This window comes from Pisolithus orientalis, assembly GCF_024613125.1.
Source record: "Pisolithus orientalis strain OTSU chromosome Unknown F5J12scaffold_52, whole genome shotgun sequence".
In the NCBI taxonomy this organism is placed as follows: Eukaryota; Fungi; Basidiomycota; class Agaricomycetes; order Boletales; family Pisolithaceae; genus Pisolithus; species Pisolithus orientalis.
Window position 1 is genome coordinate 230,927 of NW_026260833.1, and position 16,489 is coordinate 247,415.

General features: G+C 47.8%; 8 protein-coding genes across 8 annotated transcripts; 1 reads left to right on the forward strand and 7 right to left on the reverse strand.

Moving 5' to 3' along the window:
* Positions 1-268: 268 nt before the first annotated feature.
* On the reverse strand, positions 269-1,167 carry F5J12DRAFT_727114 (uncharacterized protein; the record flags this gene model as incomplete). The annotated part of the gene is made up of 3 exons (XM_051741778.1): positions 269-508; positions 562-993; positions 1,054-1,167. 3 exons carry the CDS (start codon positions 1,165-1,167, stop codon positions 269-271), a joined length of 786 nt encoding a protein of 261 aa, XP_051595594.1.
* A 2-nt stretch (positions 1,168-1,169) lies between these two features.
* On the reverse strand, positions 1,170-2,554 carry F5J12DRAFT_860856 (carbonic anhydrase). The gene is made up of 4 exons (XM_051746864.1): positions 2,156-2,554; positions 2,009-2,103; positions 1,865-1,938; positions 1,170-1,763 (listed from the first exon to the last, which is right to left on the reverse strand). The coding sequence occupies exons 1-4, from the start codon at positions 2,267-2,269 to the stop codon at positions 1,384-1,386; spliced, it is 663 nt and encodes a 220-aa protein (XP_051595595.1). The 5' UTR covers positions 2,270-2,554; the 3' UTR covers positions 1,170-1,383.
* A 549-nt stretch (positions 2,555-3,103) lies between these two features.
* On the reverse strand, positions 3,104-3,601 carry F5J12DRAFT_897405 (uncharacterized protein; the record flags this gene model as incomplete). Its single annotated transcript, XM_051748021.1, has 1 exon — positions 3,104-3,601. One exon carries the CDS (start codon positions 3,599-3,601, stop codon positions 3,104-3,106), a length of 498 nt encoding a protein of 165 aa, XP_051595596.1.
* A 1,776-nt stretch (positions 3,602-5,377) lies between these two features.
* F5J12DRAFT_897406 (uncharacterized protein) lies at positions 5,378-7,756 on the reverse strand (the record flags this gene model as incomplete). Its single annotated transcript, XM_051748022.1, has 7 exons — positions 5,378-5,953; positions 6,004-6,545; positions 6,602-6,742; positions 6,803-6,918; positions 6,967-7,092; positions 7,144-7,538; positions 7,586-7,756. 7 exons carry the CDS (start codon positions 7,754-7,756, stop codon positions 5,378-5,380), a joined length of 2,067 nt encoding a protein of 688 aa, XP_051595597.1.
* Positions 7,757-9,919: 2,163 nt separating this feature from the next.
* F5J12DRAFT_907456 (uncharacterized protein) lies at positions 9,920-10,838 on the reverse strand (the record flags this gene model as incomplete). The annotated part of the gene is made up of 4 exons (XM_051748941.1): positions 9,920-10,069; positions 10,119-10,281; positions 10,335-10,516; positions 10,578-10,838. The coding sequence occupies 4 exons, from the start codon at positions 10,836-10,838 to the stop codon at positions 9,920-9,922; spliced, it is 756 nt and encodes a 251-aa protein (XP_051595598.1).
* Positions 10,839-10,980: 142 nt separating this feature from the next.
* F5J12DRAFT_694601 (uncharacterized protein) lies at positions 10,981-11,154 on the reverse strand (the record flags this gene model as incomplete). The annotated part of the gene is made up of 1 exon (XM_051740418.1): positions 10,981-11,154. A coding segment is annotated over one exon (174 nt), but the record flags the coding sequence as incomplete, so codon positions are not given.
* A 776-nt stretch (positions 11,155-11,930) lies between these two features.
* On the reverse strand, positions 11,931-12,354 carry F5J12DRAFT_897408 (uncharacterized protein; the record flags this gene model as incomplete). The annotated part of the gene is made up of 2 exons (XM_051748023.1): positions 11,931-12,272; positions 12,322-12,354. 2 exons carry the CDS (start codon positions 12,352-12,354, stop codon positions 11,931-11,933), a joined length of 375 nt encoding a protein of 124 aa, XP_051595600.1.
* A 3,075-nt stretch (positions 12,355-15,429) lies between these two features.
* Positions 15,430-16,472, forward strand: F5J12DRAFT_786267 (uncharacterized protein; the record flags this gene model as incomplete). The annotated part of the gene is made up of 12 exons (XM_051743399.1): positions 15,430-15,538; positions 15,596-15,613; positions 15,690-15,763; positions 15,784-15,843; positions 15,885-15,917; positions 15,960-15,993; positions 16,036-16,068; positions 16,121-16,156; positions 16,198-16,232; positions 16,275-16,308; positions 16,351-16,384; positions 16,439-16,472. Coding segments are annotated over 12 exons (534 nt in total), but the record flags the coding sequence as incomplete, so codon positions are not given.
* Positions 16,473-16,489: the final 17 nt, after the last annotated feature.

The window sequence follows — 16,489 nt, forward strand, 5'->3', positions numbered from 1 at the left end:
GGGAAATCGGTGACTGCGTGCAGCTACTAAGGCAGGTTTTGAGGAGACGTTGGGCGGTGGCATTTTCAGCCGCTGCCAAGTCATCAGCTGCGGTATGATCGCCACTGAAGGGGACAATGTTCAGGGATCAACAGGAAGGAGCAAGGGTGGAGCAGGGAAACCTCACGCCGAGGTGTCCGAGGTGTCAAGCTCAACTATGCCTATCAGTTTAAGCGAGTTTTATGACAGTGGTAATAATCTCCTTCATACATGCTGCATTAAGTTCAGGTTATATTCCCGCAATCACCCTAAAGGCTTCATAGCACTTCAAAATTTCACGCCTGTTGTCCAGAGGCTTCATCCCTTCACTACGCCGGCGGGCAGGACGAGGAACGGGCGGATAACCATAGGTCACGCGGGTTTCCTCTGGAGGATAGGTCCCATGGCAAATATGAGCGGACAGAGTTCGGGTGACGGAAATTTTAAAGAACACGGGCGACGTACCCACCATGACAATGCCGGGTATGACCTAAGAACAACAATCTCACAGAAAAGGGTCAACAAGTTCGCAAAACAACTCACCGTTTCCTCCACAGGAGGGAGTCCAACCACTTCCCTTTGCGCATTCTTCTCGTTAAAGGCCGCGGCTGCTGCTGCTACAAGCTGAGCTCGCGCATTGACGGGCTCCCCGTGCTCCAACCTCTTGTCCACCTGGACAAGAAGAAGGATATCGTTCTGAGATCGATCGACGATACAGACGTCGGCCTTTGCGTACCTGTTTTCGCCGCAAATCAGGAGCGAAAGGTCCACCCGCGTGCGTGCCACTCGTTCTCGATGAACATAACCCCAAGTCTTGAAAAGCTCGACGACGAAATCACCTACGGCGGTTTCACCCTTTTCGGTGATCATGGCGAAATCAAGGTAAGTGATTAACTCTGCGTGGCTGTCTTGTTGCATAGCGTCAGCGTCGGCATTGGCTGGCAGCTCTGGATCAACCGCGAGTTGTGGCAACTCCTGTGACGTGCAAAGTCGCTAGTCTTTCCGAGGGCTTTAGCGAAACTTACCCTTGCCTACCTGTAAGCCAAAGAATAGAAGGGTGTCTACCTGATCGAGGCTGATGTGATACGAGTCTAGATCATTGAGAGTCCAGTCGCTGCCGGACTTGGTGGGGCGAATGAAGTTAGCCATGATGGTGGCAGTTGGCAGGCAGGCGTCACCAGCCCCCTCTTTAATGTAGGTTAAGGATGACATTGTAAGAGGGACCTTGACCATTGCCGGACCAATCCGGCTGCTTTGTGACCACAATAAATCTATTTCAGATGTCAGACTCTCGTACAATGCTGACAATATATCTCTAATACACCACGTTCCACCACTGCCTCATATATGCATTCACCAACTCACTCACTGAGGTTGCGGCCCACGAGATACACCCAAGTCCTTGAGCCGCCCGCTCGCAACGTCGTACACCCATCCATGCACCCACACCTGCTTCTTCTCCTTGCCTTCGCCACCCATGGCTGCAGCCCAGGTATGCTTGATCACGTCTGTCGCACACACGTTCTCGACCTGACGTTTCACATTGGCTTCGACGATGGCTTCTAAGTGAGCCTCAGCGGGTAGGGTCTCGAGATCAAGCGTTGTGACGAGGTTAATCAGAGGGGCGAGCCACCGGCCGAGGGGAGTGTCTGGGGAAACGGTAGGAGGAGAGTTGGAGGCTTGGGCTTGGGCGGCCTCCAAGCATGCGGCAGCGCCACCGCAGTGGGTGTGTCCGACAATAATGACTAGTGTTGGGTTCAAGTATGCACACAGATAGTGGGAAGTGAGATGGCAATTGCGGGAAAGTGAGACCGTGCGTACGGGTGTTACGGCGTGGCGTACTCACCGTGTTCGACGCCTACGACATGGACTGCGTATGTGAGCACGGAGAGAGCGCTGTCATCGTGGAGATGAAACTGGCTATTAATCAGGACAGAGTTGAAGTGAACATGTGGACATGCAATGAAGGTCCTGGCGCTACACGACTTACTTGGCTATGTTACGGTGCACGAAAATGTCGCCCGGCTTCGCATCGGTCACGACAGACTCTGGGACGCGTGAGTCTGCGCAGCCGATCCAGAGAACCTAGACACTCGGAGGCGTGTGAGAGAGATAACGGAAAAAGCATAATGTATACCTTTGGGGACTGTCCTTTGGCACACTGACCAAAGAAGTCTGGGTGAGCATCGTTGGTCCGCTCGGCCCACTGAACGTTAGCAGATAAGAGGGAGGCCAGGAGGGGGGGAGACATGGGTGATGTTGGGGAAGATAGAGATGTCACTCCACTGCCTCCAGCCGCCGAGCTAGTGATATGCGGGTAAATTCGGGAATCCCCTGCCAACGGTGTCAACGCTGACTTTAATACTACTGGTTTTTCTGACCAGCTAGCCCCCGTCCTGATCTTGGCAGACTGAGGGAACAGTCGCAGAACTCCCTTTTGCAGGCACCGGCGGCTGATGGCCAGATTCACGAGCGGGCTGATTGGATCAGGAAGCCAGAATTCTGGTGGGATCGTTGACGACGACGACCCTCAATGCGACTGAGAGGCCTGGTCATTTTTTTATATATGTTCTACCTACAGACCAAAAAAAAAACTACGTCAGAGAAGCGGCGGAGCCTCGATCTGATCCCTCCATCATTTCTAAGCTGTCAAGATTAGATAATACAACTCCTTCGGGATGCCGAGAAACTCCCGGACTTCGTGCCCCTTGGCTGCAGTGCCCCCTTCAACAAGTTGCCCATACGCTTTGAGAATGCCCTCGTAGCGTTCCTCTGCGTCATTTTGTCAGAAGCGAAGTTGAAAGCGACTGCAGGCAGCGAAAAACTCACTCGTAATGTATTCAAACTCTCCTCGTTTCAGCGTTCCGCCGGTCAGGGAACGTTCATCGCAGTCACCGCACATTCACCGGTAAACTTTCCCACGAACGCAAGTGAACTGAACATTTGCAGTGCCAGAAGTCACAACTCAAGTGTGCGTGAATATGTTAGATAATTAGAGCCTGCACGGCAGGACTTGTACAGTGTAGACTTGAGTGTGGAGATATGACGAAAGACAAGACACTACTGTGGTAAAGAGAAAGAAAATCTACCCAATGAAAACATGATCAGGGTTGTCTTCACCTTCTGCATCAAGATCAAGCAGTTGGTAAAGCTCAAGATCATCATCTAAGCCTCTAAGGGCCACTTCATAAAATGACCCAAGCCAAGATTCTGCTTGAGAGTAATCCAAAAGTGCTTCAATTGGTATTTTGGTGAATTGCTGTTCATTAGTAGTGGGACTCTCCATTGATGAGGGTTGCATTTCCTCCTCCTCAACTCCCTGAATGAGAACAGCAGCAGCCTGCTGAATTCCTTGCCTGTTCACAGCTGACAGGGGACTTTCTCCACTCCCTCTGAGAGTGGGTTGTGATTCTCCTGCTGTGCTGGCTCCTGTAGGTTCTTCAGCATACTGATGTTTGAGCCACTTCTTGACAACTTGATCATGTGCATGTTCTTCCTGCACATACATCTTGAGTTCAGCAAGGGCAGTGAGATTTTCAGTTGATAAATGATTCTGCCATTTTGTCAGGATCTCCCCAAACATGCTGAAGAGCTGTTCACAGGATGCTGAGTTTGGACAGAGGGATAACAGTCACTTTGCAATCCTGTGTAGTGGTCAAAGATCAGCACCAGGGTGTGATGACCCATTCCACACTTCCAGGGCATCAACTGGAGTATGCTAGCATTGACATGAGACAAGTTTTCAACCACACAGTTTTGGGCTTGCTTGCCATCTGTTGAGCATGAGCTAGTGATGAATTTTTGAAGACCTCCATGAATGCAAAATCACCAAAGCATCCCAGATAATGGTCCAAGTCTGTGAAAAGTTCCACTGGAACCTCTCCACCATAAAAGCAAAGCCACAAGTGACTGGACAATGCTGCAATTCCAGCTCAGGTTGTCAGTGCAATCTTCTTGAATGGGGAAGGTTTGTAAAATGGGTTGACAACCACAGCAGCAATGAAGACCTCCTGGTCACACTGACCCCAACATCACTCTGCACTTTCTAAGACTGCTTTATGAGCAGTACTATCAGCTGTATCTGTGAGCTGGGAGTACTTGAAATATGGAAATCTGAAAGATAATGCAGCATGCTCAGGTCTGGCATGGGTAGGCTGATGCATGTTTGTCATGACATTTGGCTCAAGTAGATTTTTCCACCTGCACACAAGTTCAGTCCTAATTAATAAAGAAATCTGCATATATGTATTTGCATACCTTGCTATTGCATGCCAAAAGGTCAGACCCTTCAGTCACATGTAATCCAGAAAGTGGGTCATCCGACATGCACATTTGGTCCTGAAAGTGGGACTAACTGACATTGGCCTATAGACCCTGATGGTGGATAGGCCGACATGTTGGAGGGAGGTCGGCTGACCTCACTGGGCGATGGACCCACACCCTGGAAGTGGCATCAGCTGACCTCACTGGGCAATGGACCCACACCCTGGAAGTGGCATCGGCCGACCTCACTGGGTGATGGACCCACACCCTGGAAGTGGCATTGGCCGACCTCACTGGGTGATGGACCCACACCCTGGAAGTGGTGTTGGCCGACCTCACTGGGGGATGGACCCACACCCTGGAAGTGGTGTTGGCCGACCTCACTGGGGGATGGACCCACACCCTGGAAGTGGTGTCGGCCAACCTCACTGGGGGATGGACCCACACCCTGGAAGTGGTGTCGGCCGACCTCACTGGGGGATGGACCCACACCCTGGAAGTGGTGTTGGCTGACCTCACTGGGGGATGGACCCACACCCTGGAAGTGGTGTCAGCCGACCTCACTGGGGGATGGACTCACACCCTGGAAGTGGTGTCGGCTGATCTCACTGGGGGATGGACCCACACCCTGGAAGTGGTGTCAGCCAACCTCACTGGGGGATGGACCCACACCCTGGAAGTGGTGTCGGCCAACCTCACTGGGGGATGGACCCACACCCTGGAAGTGGTGTTGGCCGACCTCACTGGGTGATGGACTCACACCCTGGAAGTGGTGTTGGCCGATTTCACTGGGGGATGGACACAGACCTCACCACCTGGAAGTAGGGTTGGCCAAACCCTGAAAATTCCCTTGGCATAATCAATTGCTTGTCAATTTAGATGTTACCAGAAGTATTGACTCTGATGACACTTCCAGATGGACATACCCCCTGAGACCAGTGTTGGCCAACCTCACTGGGGGGTGGCCTTACCCCCTGAATCCATGGCCATTCTTCACCTCCAGGTGATGTCAGTGATCTCACAGGGTTTGAAACTTGCAATGAGCATGGGTAGCCATATATAGGGATCCTTTTGATTCACACCATCTACAGTTTATTTATAGACCAAGACCCAGAGCTCTCTTGGTTGGTTGACGAGCTCTAGTTGATTTCTTGCTTGCCTCTTCACCCTCCTTTGCCATCTTCTGATCAACATCCCCACTGCCTCCCCTTTTTCTTTTCCTCACATCCTTTCTTGTATTCTGGGATTCCTTCATGCCACCCCCCTGGGTGGGACAGGAATCCCCTGCACTGACCCCAGTTGTTTCCTGTGCACCAATCCCTCTGCTTGAGCCACCAGAATTCTGCTGCAGTCTTGCAACTACCAGCCCCACTGCACCCATAACATCTTCCCCCTTGTGGATATCAAGACCTGAGCCTAGCAAAAAGCCCAGATTAGCAGCTTCAGGGTCATCTGATTCTATGTCCTGTGCTCTTTTGCACTCCCTCCACAACAAACCAAATCCCAGTACAATGGTAAGACCTTTCTGGGTGGATGCAAACTTTTCACTTTGCAATTGATACAGTGCCTTCCAGAAGGAATCCCCGTTGCCATGCATCTCCTGGGGCAAATACTGGGCACTCCAGGCCCAAGATGCCCAGACATGCAGGTTGACTGGTCCAGCATCAGGTTCCTGTACAAAATGTTTGTTAACCTGGTATTTGAAGAAAGTTTATCACTTACTGTCTCTGGCAAGCCATCTACAAGCTCAACAAGTTCCTGGTACCTGGGCATGATGCAAAGGGACTTTAAATATTTCACCCTGTCCCCATTGGCATGACAAGCAGGGCTGGATTCATGAGGGGTATCTTCAGATGGGGCCCTCCCAGAGTCAAGGATATCCTGGGCCCCTGATGAAGTTGCTATAGGGGTCATACCAGCCCCACCAATTTCTTCCCCTAAATCTGAGGGCTTGGCCTCCACCCCAGCTTCACTGTCCTCCCCAGGGCTCATCCACTCTCTCTTTTTGGATGGGGTTTTCCTGTTCCAGGGCCTTCCCAATGGCTCGTCCTCCTTTTTGCACTTGATGAATGAAACAATCACCTTATCCTCCTCCTCTTGGGAATTCCAATGATTCCAAAGCATCCACATGTCGGCCTTGGTCCATTTTGAAGGATCTTTCATCACAAATCCTTCTGGGATGGAATCAGAACTCAGATACTCCAAATGGGACTTGATAAGCAGGCCCCAGGGAACCTTGGCCTTGGGCTTCCCTGTAAACTTTGCTATGTTTCCAACTTCCATCAACAACTGTAGATGCACTTGACAATCAAGAACATACCATAGGCAGCCTGGAAGACCATTCTTGCCAAACTCTGCTGGACCTTGAGTTTCTGACCAGTCCAAGCTGGTACCTCTGGGTTTCCTTCATCATCCAAGGCTATCTCCACCTTTGGATTCTCATCATTCAAATCTTCCTCAGCTGAGTATGGAATCAACCTAGGTACACATATTACATTGATCACCAATGTTTATCACTTACCAGCTTCAGTCAAAAGATAATTGGTTAACATTTGCTCTCCCTTTAGAACCCAATCCTTGGTGGGCTCTGAAGACTCTGAGAAGGCCTTCTTCCCATCAGGGAGTTGTGTTTCAAAGCTAGGTTTCTTCATTAGCATTGGATAGACAAGGTAAAGGGGAACCTACACTGCCATCTTGATCTGAGAATCAGTAGTCTCATGAGCCAGAAACATCACTATATTTGACCCCATGGTCCTCCTGACTGTTTCAATAAAGTCTCTGGCCATGTTGGGAAAATTTTTTCTCCTGTACCTGAATTATTGCATGATTAGTATAAGACATTTGAAGTAGACCAGCACTGACAATTCATGAGTTTCTTTTGGAGCTCCCAACTTATTCCACTTGGAAGCAGCCCTCCCTGCTTCAGCCTTCTTGTCATCTGCAAGAGACTCCCACCACTGTTGGATGATTTTGGTCCTCTGACCTATGGTCTTGGGGTCCTTGGTGTCCCTCCTCTCCCTATCATAGGCATCCATGTCCTCTTTGAAGAGCTGCTGGGAGGCAGTAAAATCAGTGAAGGGTTTTCTGTAATTTCCAGCCTTGGTAGGTCTGGTCCTCTCCTCTCTGCCATCCTCATCCTCACCAGTCCCAGGCTGCTCCTTCCTCTTGTCTGTTGCAGCCAGGATGCTCTCAATGATGTGTTCCTCATCATCCTGGTCTTCAGGGTCTAGTTCTGGCAAAAACACCCTTCTGATGGCCTAAATACACTTGAGATATGTGAAACTTGATGAAAAAGATACCCTACCACTCTCAAGTTCTGGGGCAATTCCACAGATCCTGAAGATGCTTGCTGAAGGATCTGGGATTTCACATCAGCCAGGATCTGGGCCCTGAGGTCAGGATTCCCTTGGGCATCTGTGTACTGCTCCACATAGGAGGACAGCAGATCAGAGTAGACTTCAGACCAATCAGCCATGAGAGAATAAAATCAGGGGGATAATTAGCAGCACAGATGATGGAGGTTGGAAGCAAGGTGAAAATTTTTCAGCCTTTCCCAATTTAGGCAGGAGGTTGAAGTTTTTGGCCATCACTCTTTTAGGAAAGGTACCATTATGGTATGATTGTTTTGATGTATTTGCTATTCACTTTGATTCAGATACCAAGTGCAAAGCAAGGGTAATTGGAAAACTATACACATATACCCATGTTCTAAATACAATCCATTTGTTTACCTTGGAACATCAATTGGGCCTTTTTGGAAAAGTCAGTCCACAACACTATCTGCTTATGAGCATAAGCCTTTTTCCCTGGTTCCAACAATTGTAGAGCCCTTTTCTCCCATATGTCCTTCTGGAACTCAAACCATAAGATGGCCCAAACCATCTCATGCCTCACCAATGACAATTCTTCTTTCCACCTGTCCCTTCTTGCCCTTGCTTTGAGCCAGTTGATCCTGTAAACTGCCCCACAATTTATCGGTGAGATTTTTTTGAGTAGTATTAACACTTACACTCCTCCATTAAACCCCCCTTCTCAGCATTCAGTTGACCCTGTTCACCATCCATCATCCAAAACCATGCCATTTTGCTGGTTCCCTGCCCAAACCAGTTCTCCTCTGTAACATCCTTACTCACTGCCAGGTCCTGGGGCTGAATAGCCTGATATTTTTGTCCAATCTCTTGATTGGGTTCCAACTGGAGAATGGCCTGCCTTGCCCTCTGATAACTTCTGACCTGCTTGTTTATCTGAGCCACCACTTTTTGGATGTCCTGCTTGGTTCTTGTACCTTCCCTAGTTGATTGTGCACTGCGGAAGTTCTGTCTGTATAACATTGCCTTGTGTCCAAGGTTGGTTCAGAGCTGGTCTAGACAATCATTAGCTTGCCCAATCCTGAGTTCCATTTCTTCTTTGAGGAGGTCATGAAGGCCAAGCTCCATCAGTTTGGTTGCTCCAATGGATGAGGGCATCCATATACTCATGAGCTCAGCAGGTAGCTCCTCTCCTTCTTCTGTAGCCTCCCAATCCTCATCATCTTCCCAGTACTCTCCATTGTCATCAATTTCTTCACCTTGCCCAAGGAATGCTGGATCATCCTGGGGTATGAAGACATCATCCACCTCCAAACCTTTGAGAAATGCCTGGCTGGTGCCATGGAATTTGTCAATCCTGGCAGAAAGTCTTTTTCTTTTCTCTGAGACTTTGATTTCTTGTCTGGTAGACATGTGGCTCTGTCTAAGCTCAGATCTTAGCTGGTCCCTGCAGGTCTGGTTAGCAACCTATTGCTTCTGGAAACCACAGACCATACTGTGCATCCTCTATGCTAATTCCTTCCACAAGCCAAGCCACAGAACCATGGCTCCCTGGGGACACAGGTGGATTTTTCATGAGCTTTAACTGCACTTCACCCATGGTAGGGGCTACAGGCCATCAGACATGCCCAGGGTTTCTTAGGAACATACTGACCTTTTTCCCCTTTCAACAAATAAATGTCTAGGGAATCACCTCGATTTGCTTCTGCCTCAAGAACATCTGACTCCCATTGGGCAAGTTGGCCAGGGTCTAGAACAGCTGTCAACTGCTCATATGCCTGATTCATTTCTTCTAGGCACTTGTGTGAGGTCTTGTATTTTTTCAACAGTGCAGGAACTGAGATGTACAGGGTAAATTAACTTCTCTTTGAAGAAAAGTCTCTCACCCATGTTGACAAATTTTTTCCAGTTAGAATCTCTCATATGGTCATCATACACTTCTTGTCTGTGGGCCTGAGTCATAGACCTTGCAGTGGGAGAGATCTTATTGAATGGAGCCCACAATGTCTCCAAAATTTCACCATCCAGATGACCAGCACCCTTGATAAAGTTGAGGCTATATCTTGGAAAGCAAGAGAGTTTGTGGGCAGCAAGATGAAACTTCCCCACAGCAGGAATGATTTCCAGGGAGGGAGGGAGATGGAGAGAGCAGCTGGATTTTACCTGACTCTGGAAGTTAATACTCCACTGGCACCCAACATCATAAATGACAAGGGCCTTTGTGATGCTTTCTGAATGATAATCAAGAGCACTGCAGATGGAGTAATCTGTGTTCATGTACCTAGCACAAAATGAGTTCCAAAGGCTTCCAGTACATCCATCAGGTCCACTCACTTTTCCCCTTTCTGAAAGTCCACCACAGAATGGGGAACAAAGCAACCATGCTGAGCACAGGCTGTGGCACCAATCCCAGTGGACTGGAGATTGGACTTGTTAATATTAGCAGCATTGATTGCCCTGTGATTGCTGCAGGTGGATCTCTACCAGTACAGTGGGTCATTTAAACTCCATGACCTTGGGACAACTCACCTCCTTGTTATCCAAAGACTGCTCAAGATGGGCCTGGTAGGGCTTTTCAGCAACCATGTAACCAGTTCCATCTGCTAATGACACATCCAACTCAGGCTTGTTCATTTTCATATGCTGAGCAGTGAAGTTGCCATCCATGACATATTGCCTCATTATGGTATCACTAAGGGGGGAGGGGAGTTAGAAATCAAAACCCTACAGATTATCACTCCATACCTGTCATATTGGGTTTTCCAATCAGGAGGTAAATTAATACCTGGTTGTGGGCAGGCAGGACAAAAGAGTGCAAGTTCTCCTTGTCTAGGATCTTGTTCTTTATCATGACCAAAGCCAAACCATTTCCTATGTTTCAAATCCCTCCACAGTCTGGAAACCCTCATCAGCTCTTGGTACCTGTCCTAATTGGAAATGAATGCATTAATAGAACCCCCTAAGAGCAAATAGTGCATGGCACTCAACTGGTATACAGTCAGGAAATGCATTGTTGGTGAACCTCTTCAGCTTCTGATAGAAACTCATAGCTGAAGTCTTGCATTCCAAGGCATCAATGAGAAAGTGATTAAGAACATCAAAGGTGAAAGCAGTCTTGGGCTTTGTTATACTGGCTGGAAAGAGTCTTTCCCTGAGTAAATCAAGGTGCCAGTTGATTGGATCTGACCCAGGGCAATTGCACCAAGAAATCTCATGAGTGAAAATTCCTTCTGTGTGCACTATGGTCATTTTTGATCTGAAGGATCTCCTGCTACCAGAGGTTAACATGGAGGCTACAGGATATGACTGCCATTGACCTGTAATTGGGAGGCCCTTCCCCAGAAGTATAGCCCAACTCCTCTGAGTCTGGATCCTGATTCTGTCTGTTTTGAGGGCAAGGACGACCCCCATGGCCAATGTGCCAAAGGAACCCAAGTGCCATCAAAGAGGTATTCTGGTAATGAGTAGCATTCCATCTTTGTACCTTGTGGAATGGAAGATTTTGATGCACTTTCACAGCACAAGGACCACACCAGGCATGCACACCAATGCAGGACATGCATCTGATACTTCCTTCTGCCTGACAGCACTGCTCACATATCCCCCCCTTAGCCAGCTGCTCTCCCTCAAGAATGACTTTGAGATATTCTGCTTCTCCAAGGCAGCCATTCTCTGATGAAATCATTTTGACTCTAGGGGATAATTTAGCCAATGCAGTATCAGGCAAAACTTCCCACCTTGGTAACCCTCCTAGTATTTGGGGTATCTTCCTCATCATTCCAGTCCAAGGTAGGCATGTCAAAGGAGTCTGGGACAACATTTTGGGAGCCTATTGTCCTGGGGGTCCTTGGAGTTGAAGGTTGACTCTGAGATGGGAGGTAGAGGTGTCTAGCATCCACCTCCTTGTAGGTGTCCTTTCCTCTCCAGGTTTTAGTGACTTCAAATTTATACAAACCTCCTGCAGAGCTTTTGCCAAGGACTTTGGTTCTACGATGACACATGATTGAGCACAGGAAGAGTCAAAAGCAAGGTTTTCAGCTGTATTGAAAATTTTTCATCCCCAAAACAACACCACACAAGTCCAGAACAAGGTTATCAAATGTATTTAAAATATTTGTACCCAAAAATTGCCACTAAAATGTGTTTTAAGTGTATCTGACAGCCAACCCAAGAATGTCCTTTTGGGTAGTCCATGCTGGTCTTGTGACCTTGAGTCAGTCATGTACTTTGTCCTTCATATAATGCACCAATGCAATTCTTTCTCCCTTCTCCCACTTTGGCACAGAATGTTGAAGGATTTTTCCTGATAGGAAAATCATGGTGCCTGGGGAATAAGCCAGTTCAGGCCCCCAGATCTGGAATAAGGAATTTAGCATTGTGAGAACCCAGGCTCACTAATGAATCCAGAAGGGTTGGGGTGGATGTGACATCTCGGTGAGAGGGAGTTTCCTGATTGACAATAATATCAATGTTGGTATAGACTGATGGCCAATCCAGGGATATCTCATTCTCCACCCTGCCAGCCTTGGCCAACATTGCTTGATCACCAGCCCTGGCCATATCTGGCAATGAGACCTTTGCTATATTGCTCCAGAAGTGTTCCACATAAGAAATCTTGAGCAGCCATTCCCTATTGGCTTTCTGTTTGAGGGATGTGCTTTGATAGAGTGTATCAACCAACCTCTTTAAATTTGTCAGCCCCTACCATGGAAATCACAGCACCTGGACAAACCTCATGAGCCTGTTGGAATGTGGCAGGAGACATGGAAATCCTGCCATGTCCATACATGACTTGGTCAACAGGCTGATGCTTATGGCCATATCATTTGTTAAGCTTGCTTTTGTCTTTTGGCTTGTTCTTGGGCTCAGTCTGAAGATTGTCTTTTATGGAAAGGAGAAGGGAATTGAGAAGTTCCTATGATATAAAAGCTGTAGTGAAGGGTTGTCAGAGAATGAAAACACTCACTATCCATGCATCTGGGACAATACCAGGCAGATACCATACTATCACCCTGCCATGCACATCCAGAACTGTGGCAGGAGCATTGATATACCCAATTTTTGGGTTTTCAAAATGGATGGTCCTGTCCTTGGCATGCACCAATGGTTCAGAAAACCTGTCTGCATCCCAATGCAACACATCTATTAAGGGTCAGACTTGGATCACTTGCAATTGTTGTGGAAATCACCTACAGGGATTGAGGATGGCATGTGTAATGACTGCAGATGCCAGCCTAACTTCCAAAGATGTAATAGCATCTGAAGTTAGACCAGATTCCCCTTGCAATGTTGCCCTGACTTGGGTTAACTCAGCCAAGGATCAAAGTCTATTATCCAACTAAATACATAGCAAGTGTAGCATCACTGCTTATGGCTTACCTTGGCTTCCTGAGCTGGTGATTTGAGAAAATAGAGCTGGAAGAGATCATAGGGACTGTTCCAAAGGCAGCCTTCAGCATTCCAACCACCATTGTATGCAGGGAATCATCCATGATGATGTGGGGGGTGTTGGAAAAGTCAAAGGAAAATTTTTCAACCTGTGAGAAAAATAGTTAAAAATCACTCAGTACATAAGTTGGAAGTTATTCTCCACAAGGGACCTTGCTTGACTTGGGGGAAGATCCAGAATCCAGAAACCCAACTTAGTCTACTAGATACACCATGTTTCTTGAAACATCTAGTCATGTAAGCAGGGGCCTGGAATGGTGGAATCAAACTCAGCAGCAGTTGAACTCCAAGTCAATCCAGTCCAGCAATCTCTTGAGCATCATGGGAAACCATGGAACACCAATACTAATCTAGCAATCTAGCAACATCCAACAGCTAGGAACACATCCAGTCAGCATTTGAAGGGAAGATGTTGGGTTGCTAGTAATGCCATTGGCAAGCTCTTGAGCATCAAAGGGAAACCTTGCTTAAGAAGATCAGCCATGGAACACCAGTGCTAATCTAGCACCATCCACCAGCCAGGCAGACTGACATGAAACAATACACCAAGTCATTTGCTAAGGTTAGGGTTAGAAGGAGACTTGCATGAAGAAATACACCAAGTCTTATGCTAGGGTTAGGGTTAGCACATGCTTCATTCAAAAAAAGAAGCATAGATTCCCACACAGCATTCAAATCCAATCAAAGCAGTGACATTTACAAGGTCATACATAAATTCAACTACAGTTACAATTTCAACTACAAAGGTATAATGGTTTCATAAGAAACCAAGGCTTGCCTGCATTCCAGAGGGGGCCCTCCTCCAGAAGTACAGTTGGGCCAATAAAAACCAGTCCTCAATTCAACCAAGTTCCCAAAAAAGTGCACAAAAGCTGATAACAAAGATACTAAAAACACATTAGCATCAACACAACTTTGCAAAGTTCACATACCTGAGGTGCACTATTTATTCACCAGGAGTCAAAGACAAACAGCTCTAGAAAGTTTATGTCAGTACAACATAGATTATACAGAAGTTGAATACTCACTACACCAAAGCCTGACCAACTAGCTACTACCAATATATACCAACACATACCACACAAAAAAACAGTCATAGGCTGACCCACACAGGTGGGTACAGACCAAATAAAACGTCATAAGCTGACCTACAATGTAGGTACAGACTAGCCCCCAGATCCCATATGAGCTGGCCTACAATGTAGGCACAGACTATTCCCCCAGACCCAACATATTACCCAACAACCAAAAATTGCGCTGGCCAAGCACAATCTAAGGTCAAGGGCAGCCCCTCCCTACATCCTGTAGCTGCAGACTACAGTCAATAGTGAGGCGCCAAGGATGCTGCAAAGTAATGGTAATCAAGTAATGTGAAAATTCTGGGATCAGAGGTGCCACTTACCTTATGACAGCCGAGACGATGGGCTGAGATAAAAATGAAGATGACGTAGCACACAAAATGGGAGAGAGAGAGGGGGGAAAGGGAGATGGAGATGGAGGGAGAGGGAGGACGATGGAGGGGAAGTGTCACATCGCAGGGAAACGCAGTAAGGGAAAAAACATGCCACTGACTGGGGGGGATTTATATACTTGAGTCTTATGTACCTGTTGTTTGGCCACAGTCCAACTAGCGAGGTCGCCGTCAATGTCACGTTCTCGGCCTCGTGCATGTTCAGTTGCCATGAGTGCCAGCAACTTCCTCTGAGTCAGTACTGCATGTCGTACTATACATCGCGAATAGCGATGTCACGTGACTCCACTGTCACCGGATTCGGCTTCTATATACTAAATACTAAATGTTCGCTTGACATTCTCGTAATTGCATTGTCGAGCCGAGCAAGCACTCCCTCATGCCATTGGCTGAGTGGTAGTGGTGGCTTACCCTTGGGATTTCACAGAAAATGTATTGTAGTAGCACTACCTGGATCATTTAATACATGTAGTCACTTATTGAAACCGGAAATCGGCCTAGCGGCGACTGACCACTCCGTATATAGTCCTACGTAATGTTCCAGAGACGCATCCGAAGTATGGGTAGACATGTGTGATAATCATGACAGCCTGTGACATTGTTCATGTCACAATTAAGGTTGTGTCCAAGATTATCATAGGTCTCACTACGTGACCTGTCCAAAATCGAGATCTGTGCATCCGAGTATCCAGGATTGACATGGTCTTTTGCTCCTCTCCTCTTGCCACACAGTGTCTCCCTCACCGACCATCATTGTGTTATCCCACTCTCTGGCCCCTGCTGCATCTCAGCGAAATTTTTGGTACTGTCATCATCCTCTGGATCTCTCTGCACCTCTCCCTCTCTAAACACAAAATAGGTACATCGTGCTGCATCTCCCTTCAAAAAAAAAAACAAAAAAGGTATGTTGTCGAACCTCTCATGGCTTCAACACTCACATCACACACCAGGACGCTGCCATTCTTCTCAGTCTATTGCACATTGTTCAGTGTCCCATACTACTCACAAAGCCCATTCATTCAAAAAGAAGGTAAGTAGCTCGCAGCTTCCCTCTACAACTCACAAAACACCCCCCCCCTCTCGCCAGGTCTCATCCAAAAAACAGGTATGTCATCCCAGTGCAGCAGCGTCTCTCTACCACTCACAGAACACCCTCTCACCTTGTCTCATCCACAAAACAGGTATGTCGTCCTACTTCCCGGCATCCCTCTACCACTCACAAAACACCCCCTTGCCATGCTTATCCAAAAAAAAGGTATGTCATCCCAACTTCAGCGGCGTCCCTCTACAACTCACAGAACACCCCCTCGCCATGCCTTATCAAAAAAACAAAAGGTAAGTCGTCCCAGGTCGCGGCGTCCCTCTACCACTCACAGAACACCCCCTCGCCATGCTCATCCAAAAAAAAGGTATGTCATCCCAGCTTCATGGTGTCCCTCTACAACTCACAGAACACCCCCTCGCTGTGCCTTATCCAAAAAAAAGGTAAGTCATCCCAGGTCACAGCAGTCCCTCTACCACTCACAGAACACCTCCTTGCCATGCCTCATCCAAAAAAAGGTACGTCGTCCCAGCTCGTGGCATCCCTCTACCACTCACAAAACACCCACAGAACACCCCCTCGCTGTGCCTTATCAAAAAACAAAAGGTAAGTCGTCCCAGGTCACAGCGTCCCTCTACCACTCACAGAACACCCCCTTGCCATGCTCATCCAAAAAAAAAAGGTATGTCGTCCCAGCTTTGTGGTGTCCCTCTACCACTCACAGATCACCCCCTCGCCGTGCTCATCCAAAAAAAAAGGTATGTCGTCCCAGCTTCACAGCATCCCTCTACAACTCACAGAACACCCCCTCACCACGCCTCATCCAAAAAAAAGGTACATTGTCCCAGCTCACACAGCGTCCCTCTACAACTCACAAAACACCCACAGACCACCCCCTCGCCATGCTCATCCAAAAAAAAAGGTGTGTTGTCCCAGCTT

What these genes read in the sequence shown, in the direction of transcription:
- F5J12DRAFT_860856 (XM_051746864.1), bottom strand. Translation starts at nt 2,269, where the DNA reads ATGTCTCCCCCCCTCCTGGCCTCCCTCTTATCTGCTAACGTTCAGTGG. An exon ending in GTGCACCGTAACATAGCCAA is followed by an intron (nt 1,939 to 2,008) that starts GTAAGTCGTGTA and finishes CCTGATTAATAG; the next exon opens with CCAGTTTCATCTCCACGATG. An exon ending in TGTCGTAGGCGTCGAACACG is followed by an intron (nt 1,764 to 1,864) that starts GTGAGTACGCCA and finishes ACCCAACACTAG; the next exon opens with TCATTATTGTCGGACACACC.